The 9,552-nt window shown below is 46.9% G+C and overlaps 1 protein-coding gene across 1 annotated transcript in view; it reads left to right on the top strand.

The window, feature by feature from the left end:
* Nucleotides 1-614: 614 nt before the first annotated feature.
* Nucleotides 615-9,552, top strand: part of LOC120913126 (ficolin-1-like) — a 55,861-nt gene continuing 46,923 nt past the window's right edge. The window contains exon 1 of the mRNA XM_040322845.1: nt 615-836. Coding sequence (XP_040178779.1) covers nt 767-836 — 70 coding nt within the window. The 5' untranslated portion in view covers nt 615-766. The remainder of the gene's footprint in view (nt 837-9,552) is intronic.

The raw sequence follows: 9,552 nt of genomic DNA, 5'->3' as shown, positions 1-9,552 counted from the left end.
TATCCCAGTGCGCATGCTCAAAATTACCCCGCAAATAGTCAATGCTTTCGACGTGAACGTAACTTACGTCCAGCCCCATTCACGGACGACTTACGCAAACGACGTAAAATACGACGCTGTTCGTACGTTTCCGACGTCCATACCTAACATGACTTACCCCTGCTTTATGAGGGGTAACTTTACGCCGGCGTATGTCTTACGTAAACGATGTATCTTGCTATGCCGGGCGCACGTACGTTCGTGAATCTGCGTATCTAGCTAATTTGCATATTTGACGCGAAAATCTACGGAAGCGCCACCTAGCGGCCAGCGTAAATATGCAACTAAGATACGACGGCGTAGGAGACTTACGGCGCTCATATCTTAGCCAAATTTATGCGTAACTGATTCTAAGAATCAGCCGCAGAGATACGACGGCTCTCATTCGGACTTACGACGGCGTACGTGGCGATACGCCGTCGTAAGTCCTTTGAGAATCTGGGCCAGTGTCTTTTCCATTTATTTAGTGTTTTCACATCACCCAGCGCTGCATTTTGTTTGTTTTTGTTTCCTTTGCTCACTGGATTGTTTGTAGCTGCTTACTGTTAGGATAGCGCGGATTTACTTTTGTTTGCTGCTGTTTCCTCACCTTTTCACCACCTCTGTGTTACAAGGGGTGGAGGAATGTGAATAGGAGGAGTTGCAATGGAGTTAAGTTCCCTGTAGTTGCTCAGTTTGTTCTCAGAGCAGGTCGGAGTCCGGGGAGGAAGAAGGAATTTCGGTGATCATGTGGGTACCATCGCTCATAGTGCTTTGGGCAGTGGCCTTTGTCTGTAGTGCTGGTGATACCTGTCCAGGTAAGTCCTCTATATACAATGTTGGGGTGATGTCCTCATCTTTATAATGCCTCTACTTATAACTAGCTACATACTGATTATAAGGTATTGCTTAAAACGTGATGACCGTACTGGGAGACATCATGCTAAGTGCCAGGCTGTCACACTCCGTACATTACATTTTGGATTGGCTTTGGTCGGGTTTGGTATAGGCAGGGCTTTTTTTTCTCAGAGAATAGGTGCAGGAACTCTCCCTTTTGGAGTTACCCCGTCTTTACCACTACCTAACTCTGAGCACCGTTCCTTGGTCTCACCCCCTACCCACCTCCCAGTACCAGTGGCGGTTCGTCCATAGAGGGCGCTGGAGCGCCGCCCCCTCTGGCTCTCACCGCCACTGAGTGAAATAACATAGATTCATGCATTGCACGAATCTATGTTATTTTCGCCGCTGCCGCTGTTATTCAGATGGTCGGCGCTCAATGTCCGGCCATCTGAATAACGCCAGCTGGTTGGCTGTAGGGAAATGTCTATCAAAGCCAACGGCTCTGATAGGCTTTCCCAGTACAGCCCTCGGGTCCCGGAAGCTTATTCTCGGAGCGCACAGACTGTACGCCCCTTGAATAAGATGACAGGCGTCTCAGCCAATCACGTTGGCCGGTTCTGGCTACCTGTAACCTGATTGGCTGAGACGCCTGTCAGTCATCGAGGGCGGGAGAAGACATCGTGGGACGTGGATGCCTGACTCCAGTAAAGGTAAGTGCCGGGCGGGGGGGGGGGAGAACGCAATTTACAGGGCACAGCGGCGACCATTAAAGGGCACAGTGGCCGCGTTTAATGGCATGGCACAGTGGTGACAATGGATGGTACAGTGGCTGTGTTTAATGGCATGGCACAGTGGTGACAATGGATGGCACAGTGGTGACAATGGATGGCACAGGGGTTGCGTTTAATGGCATGGCACAGTGGTGACAATGTATGGCACAGGGGCTGCGTTTAATGGCATGGCACAGTGGTGACAATGTATGGCACAGTGGCTGCGTTTAATGGCATGGCACAGTGGTGACAATGTATGGCACAGGGGCTGCGTTTAATGGCATGGCACAGTGGTGACAATGGATGGCACAGTGGCTGTGTTTAATGGCATGGCACAGTGGTGACAATGGATGGCACAGTGACTGCGTTTAATGGCATGGCACAGTGGTGACAATGTATGGCACAGTGGCTGCGTTTAATGGCATGGCACAGTGGTGACAATGGATGGCACAGTGACTGCGTTTAATGGCATGGCACAGTGGTGCGAATTGATGGCACAGTGGTGCGAATTGATGGCACAGTGGCTGCATTTGATGGCATGTAACAGTGGCTGCGTTTGGGCACAGTGAGACTGCAATTTTTTTTTTTCCTTTGCGCCCCCCCAAAAATTTTGAGCACCAGCCGCCACTGCCCAGTACTGCATCTTTAATTTGTTAATGATAACAAGAAAAGCAGTAAAATAAATCCCCTGCAGCCAACAACAATAGACCCCCAGCAACAATAGATCTCCCATCAACAATAGACCCCCCCCCCAGCGACAAAAGATCTCCCCAAATCACGTTGGCCGGTTCTGGCTACCTGTAACCTGATTGGCTGAGACGCCTGTCAGTCATCGAGGGCGGGAGAAGACATCGTGGGACGTGGATGCCTGACTCCAGTAAAGGTAAGTGCCGGGCGGGGGGGGGGAGAACGCAATTTACAGGGCACAGCGGCGACCATTAAAGGGCACAGTGGCCGCGTTTAATGGCATGGCACAGTGGTGACAATGGATGGTACAGTGGCTGTGTTTAATGGCATGGCACAGTGGTGACAATGGATGGCACAGTGGTGACAATGGATGGCACAGGGGTTGCGTTTAATGGCATGGCACAGTGGTGACAATGTATGGCACAGGGGCTGCGTTTAATGGCATGGCACAGTGGTGACAATGTATGGCACAGTGGCTGCGTTTAATGGCATGGCACAGTGGTGACAATGTATGGCACAGGGGCTGCGTTTAATGGCATGGCACAGTGGTGACAATGGATGGCACAGTGGCTGTGTTTAATGGCATGGCACAGTGGTGACAATGGATGGCACAGTGACTGCGTTTAATGGCATGGCACAGTGGTGACAATGTATGGCACAGTGGCTGCGTTTAATGGCATGGCACAGTGGTGACAATGGATGGCACAGTGACTGCGTTTAATGGCATGGCACAGTGGTGCGAATTGATGGCACAGTGGTGCGAATTGATGGCACAGTGGCTGCATTTGATGGCATGTAACAGTGGCTGCGTTTGGGCACAGTGAGACTGCAATTTTTTTTTTTCCTTTGCGCCCCCCCAAAAATTTTGAGCACCAGCCGCCACTGCCCAGTACTGCATCTTTAATTTGTTAATGATAACAAGAAAAGCAGTAAAATAAATCCCCTGCAGCCAACAATAGACCCCCAGCAACAATAGATCTCCCATCAACAATAGACCCCCCCCCCCCAGCGACAAAAGATCTCCCCAAAGACAATATCGATAGACCATCCAGCAGCCAGCTACAATATAATTCTCCCTCAACTGTAGATCCCTCCAGGCAACAGCTGACCCAGCAACATAAGACCCATCCCAGCAACAATAGATGCCCTGTCAGCAAAAATATGCCTCCCCAGCATCAATAGACCCTCCCCCTGCAAAATATAGATCCCTTGCAGCAACCGAGATCAGCAATAGACACTGTAGCACAACCCAGCACCTCTTGACATCACATGCATTCAGTGCTAGAGGTGCCGGAACTGCGTCCCCCCGCGTTCCTGCTGAAAAAAAGGCCCTGGGTATAGGAGCCCCTACATCAGAAATCTCAGCACACACATTTTCAGCACTAACTATAAATACATGTCTTATTACACCATTAAAATGAATAAATCACATATAAAAAAAGAAGTCACTTGCCATTAAATTAAAATGTATCTCTATGGCAGTACTTCTCAACCAGAGTGGCACCCTGGGGTGCAATTTGGGTTCTCCCCAGGGTGCCACAAGCCCAATACCCAGTTTACCCTGCATTAGAGAGGACTCTGTGGTGATGTGAAAACTCTGATGTTATGGGGCTCTTGTGTATAAGGGGGATTCTGACTGGGATGAATGGGAACCTCTGATGTATAGGTAGACATTAACGTGAGGGGGGGGGGGACAACTCTGACATATAGGGGAACCTTCAATGCGATGGGGGCATCTGATGTGAAGGCATAGGTGTGCGCAGCCTATTGCATTAGGGTGTGCACCCCAAAGCTCAAACATATTTGCATGTGTCTGCATGTGCATATACAGTATACTGATGGTGTCAGCAGAGCAGTGGACAGTGTCAAAAGTTTTTATTTTTATTATATTTTATTATTTTGGGAGCCACATTAGGAACTTTTGATGCAGGCTGTTGGGAGTCCATTGTTGCTGTAGTGGTGAAATATCAGGGGTCTATTTCTGTGCTGCACGTTTAATGCAGTATATTTCTGTGCGTTACTGCATGTTTAATGCTGTATATTTCTGTGCATTACTGCAGGGGTTGACAAATTTGCTTGGAATCTAGGAGCCAGCTAAAAAAGTTAGGAGCCAGAAAACGCGCCCCGTCCCGACGAGCTTGCGCGCAGAAGCGAACACATACGTGAGCAGCGCCCGCATATGTAAACGGTGTTCAAACCACACATGTGAGGTATCGCCGCGATTGGTAGAGCGAGAGCAATAATTCTAGCCCTAGACCTCCTCTGTAACTCAAAACATGCAACCTGTAGATTTTTTTTAAACGTCACCTATGAAGATTTTAAAGGGTAAAAGTTTGTCGGCATTCCACGAGCGGACGCAATTTTGAAGCGTGACATGTTGGGTATGAATTTACTCGGCGTAACATTATCTTTCATAATATAAAAAAAAAAATTGGGATAACTTTACTGTTCTCTTTTTTTTTAATTTAAAAAAGTAATTTTTTCACAAAAGTGCGCTTGTAAGACCGCTGCGCAAATACGGCGTGACAGAAAGTATTGCAACGATCGCCATTTTATTCTCTAGGGTGTTAGGATAAAAAATATATATAATGTTTGGGGGTTCTAATTAGAGGGAAGAAGATGGCAGTGAAAATAGTGTAAAATGACATTAGAATTGCTGTTTAACTTGTAATGCTTAACTTGTAATACCAACGGCTCACCACCAGGTGGCCCCAGCTCACAAAAAAAAAAAAAAAATTTTTTTTTTTTTTTGCCCCCCTTCCAAGCCAAGTCGCCAGGACCCTATTTCTAGTCGCCATGGCGACCTGGCGCCCGGGATTTGTCGATCCCTGCATTACTGCATGTTTAACGTTGTATATTTCAGTGTGTTATGTGCCATTTAATGCTGTATTTTTCTGTGCATTAGTGCACATTTAACGCCGTATATTTTGGTGCAATCTGTGCCACACAGGATGATTAGGCTGTGCCCTGGCACACCCTGTGCGCACACCTATGTGTGAAGGAGACTTCTGATGTTATGGGGGACCTTTGATGTTATGGGGGGACCTTAGATGTGCAGGGGGGCTTCTGATACAAAAGTTAATTTCATCAAGGTGCGTGTGTGCATTGTTCCATTCTCAGGTTTCCCATTGATAAGTTATGTTTTTAACATTTTAGAATGGGGTGTCTTGAGATCTTGCATACTTTTAAAGGGAGACCCGACTAAAAAAGATTAAGAAAACTCTGGCAAACCTTTTTATATTTTGGATGGAGTGGGGAAGGATTATGCCGCGTACACACGACTGTTTTTAATGTCATGTCTCGACGTAATTCTTGTCAATGTTCGAGCAAAGCGCGGTGACGTACAACCCGTACGACGAATGGCGCCACCATTTGGGACAATTATCCAAATTTGCCTTCACATAACTTGCTTCTGAGAATGCACGTTTTTTTCCCCCGTCGTTAAAGCCTACACACGACCGTTTTTCACAACGTGAAAAACGATGAGAAAAAATAGAGCAGGTTCTAAGGGCCAGATCCTCAAAAGGGATACGCCGGCGTATCCCTGTTTCTATCTATGGAACTGATCCACAGAATCAGTTTCTCATAGATAGGCAGAAGATCCGACATGTGTAAGGGACTTACACTGCCGGATCTTAGGATGCAGTACCGCATCCGCCGCTGGGGGCATTTCGAGTCGAAATGCCGCGTCGGGTATGCAAATTAGCACTTACGGAGATCCACTAAGCTTTTACGCTTTGTTTTTTCTCCGTAAGTATTAGTTTACAAAGTGTAAAGTTAGTACACCTTGTCTAAGTAGACCCTTCTTTCCCGCGACGCTGTTATTTATTTATTTTTTATTTATTTTTTCCCGCCGTATCTTTTTTTACCCGGCGCGATTCACAAAACTTGGCGTAACGTAAAACCGCGCAATGCACGTCGGGAAAATGACGTCGTGAGCATGCGCAGTACGGCCGGCGCGGGAGCGCGCCTAATTTAAATGGGACTCGCCCCATTTGAATAGGAACGCCTTGCGCCGGCCGGATTTAAGTTACACAGCCGAAAATTTCTAGGTAAGTGCTTTGTGGATCGGGCACTTAGGTAGAAATTTTCCGGCCGTGTAACTTAAATGGCAATATTTAAGTTACGGCGGCTGGCTGTGGATCTGGCCCTAAATTTTTAATGCCCATTTTTCACGTCGCGAAAAATGCTCTGGAGCCCACACACGACCAATTTAAATAATGGCATTTTTCTCGTCATGAAAACCAGGTCGTGTGTACGCGGCATCAGTTCTACAGCGATTGCACTTCGAAGTGCACTTTCCGTGCAAATTTCAAGTGCACTTGTAGTGCAAAGTGGATTTGCCTTTCGTAAATAAACCCCTATATGGGGATTGTGAAAGGGGTCTACAAGTTTGATTCCATTACCCTGAATTTTCTTTGCACTTGGACACTTTATGCATCTTTTTTTTTTTTTTGCACACTTTGCACATTTGGAGAGACTATTTTTATTTTTATATTGCTCACTGATTGGTTGCAAGAGGTTACTAGACATCCATACCACTCACTAATTGGTTTCTAGAGGTTACTGAACATCATTACTGCTTACTGATTGGTTGCTAAAGGTTACAACCAGGGATTTTTTTTTCTCAGAGAATAGGTGCAGGAACTCCATCTGTCTGAGTTGCACCTTGACTCCACCCCCTACCCGCCTCTGAGCAACATCCCTTGGTTCCACCCCCTACCTACCTCCCAGTGCTGCCCCTTTTAGAGAATACAGAACCAAGTATCATTTTGTGGTGTCAAGTATGTTGTACGAAATTTGTTAATGATAAAAAGAAAGGCATAAAATAGATCAAGCAACAATGGACACCCCAGCGCACAATAGATCCACTACAGCAACAATGGACTCCCAACAGCCTGCATCAAAAGTTCCTCCAGCAGCCAGCAACATTAGACCCCTCCTTTAACAGTAGATCCTCCCAGCAAAGATTGACCTCCTTGCAGCATAAGACCCACCCCTAGCAACAATAGATCCCCCATCAGCAACAGTAGACATCCCCATCAACTACAGACCCCCCCTGCAAAATCAGATGCTTTCTAGCAACAATATATTCCCCAGTAGCCAACATGAATAGATCCGCCAGCAGCCAGCAACAGAGACCCCTCTCTCAACAGTACAACCCTCCCAGCAACAACTGCAACATAAGACCCATCCTAGCAACCATAGATCCCCCACGAGCAACAGAAGAACTCCCCAGGCCCTCTTCTTTCGCAAAAATAGATCCTCTCCAGCAACAATAGCAATATCAGCCATCATCAATTGACCCTCCACCGGCACCTCTTGCCATTACATACATTCAGAACGGGAGGTGCCGGAACTGCGTTCCCCTGCGTTCCCGCTGAAAAAAAGCCCTGGTTACAACACATCATCTCCTCACTGCCTGCACACCATGGGCTGGGGAGGTGAGGGGACCCATCAAGAGACAGAAAACTCCTTAGGGATCCTAGGACTCCTGGTATCAGTGGCAGTGGTGGGGGATGGGATTCGTTAGGAGGCAGTACACTGTGGCAAATTCTGAATCACGTAGAGCAAAGCTGGAAATCTTTGGCAAGTATATAGAGAGGGGTTCTAGACTGACAACCAATGTAATGGGGAATTTACAATGTCCACCAATGTGAGGGAGGATTTACATTGACCACCATGTAACAGGTCATTTTACGCCACCCACCAATATAAAGAGGGATTTCTACACTGACACCAATTAAATGGGAGTATTTACACCAACCACCAGTGTAAGGGGGGAATAAACAATGGCCCCCATTTAAGGGGGAATTTACTCTGATAACCATTGGCGAGGAGATTTGTACTGACCACCAATGTAAGGTGACACTTTTAAACCGACCACCGATGTAAAGGGGGATTTACACTGACCACCAGTGTAAGGGCAATTCTGCATTTACCACCAATGTAAAGGGGAATGTACACTGAACACCAATGTAATGAAGAATTTATACTAACAACCAATGTATTGGGGGATTTTACATCAACAACCAATAAAGGGGGATTTCTACACTGGCCACCAATGTAAGGGGAGATTTACACTCACCACCAATTTAAAGGGGACTTCTACATTGACCACCAATGTAAGAAAGGATTCGAATAATTCACAATGTAAGGAGGGATTTACACTGACCACCAATGCCCTTTAGCAGATACACAGCAGTGTCATTAATTCGAGATTTTCCTAGCTTGTGACGGAAAATATTGATTATATGAAGACAGGAGGCGAGTATCTTATGCATTATCTTTCTTTAATAATGCCCATAGCAGAAATACAGTAAACATTTATTGTAACTTAAAAGAAAAAATTCAAAGAACTACCCTTCCCAGCAGTCCCTGGGCCAGCGTAGCCCCTCCCAGACCGTAATCTATATAAGGGACTGTCTGAGGTAACCTATTCCTCTTTCTTCATGCGAATTAGTGTAAACAGGAACCGAAAGTCCAATTAGACATCTCCGCGGCTGCCGGGAACCTTCCGACCGGAACACAACATCTGAATCTGGAGGAAACGAAAGGACAAGGCCAACACGGACCAACTTCATCCGGACCAACTTCATCCCAACGGGGACTATAGGAAAACCAAAACCATTCGGAGCCGACCGGTCAGTCGTCTTCAGGAACATGGACCAACGGATTCAGTCAACGGCATCCCGACTCCGGATCTGGAACGTAGTAGGAGCCTCCATCTGCGGTGAACTAAACCCATGGATCGAAACGGAACAGCAATCCCGACGGGGTTAGTGAAAACGAACTCCCGGGGCGTACCAGCCTCCGACTTGCAGGGTGTGTGGTTCAACAGTCTAGAACGAGAGAGAGACAACCTCGTGACAGGGTTGGGTCGGGAGGGAAGATACTCGCCTCCTGTCTTCATATAATCAATATTTTCCGTCACAAGCTAGGAAAATCTCGAATTATACCTCAGACAGGAGGCTCATATCTTATGCAAGTTCAAAGCTATAACAATGCATATATAGATGACAACAAATGAAACAACTACAAAATTGATATAGATATGTGTTCCTCCGATCCAAGCAGAATTGGCGGAAAGCAATCGTGGTTACCAGTCCGCCGCTAGCCGTAAATCCTATAGGGAGCCGCCCGGGGTGATGACCTAGGAGCCACCGCTCCACTGGAGGGGTGGGCGCCCAACGGGGTTACGTAAGACCCTGCCATTTCCATGATTGATCGTACCCCT

This window comes from Rana temporaria, chromosome 9 (assembly GCF_905171775.1).
Source record: "Rana temporaria chromosome 9, aRanTem1.1, whole genome shotgun sequence".
Classification (NCBI taxonomy): Eukaryota; Metazoa; Chordata; class Amphibia; order Anura; family Ranidae; genus Rana; species Rana temporaria.
Note: the sequence above shows the minus strand (reverse complement) of the source record. Positions and strands in the feature narration are given on the sequence as shown.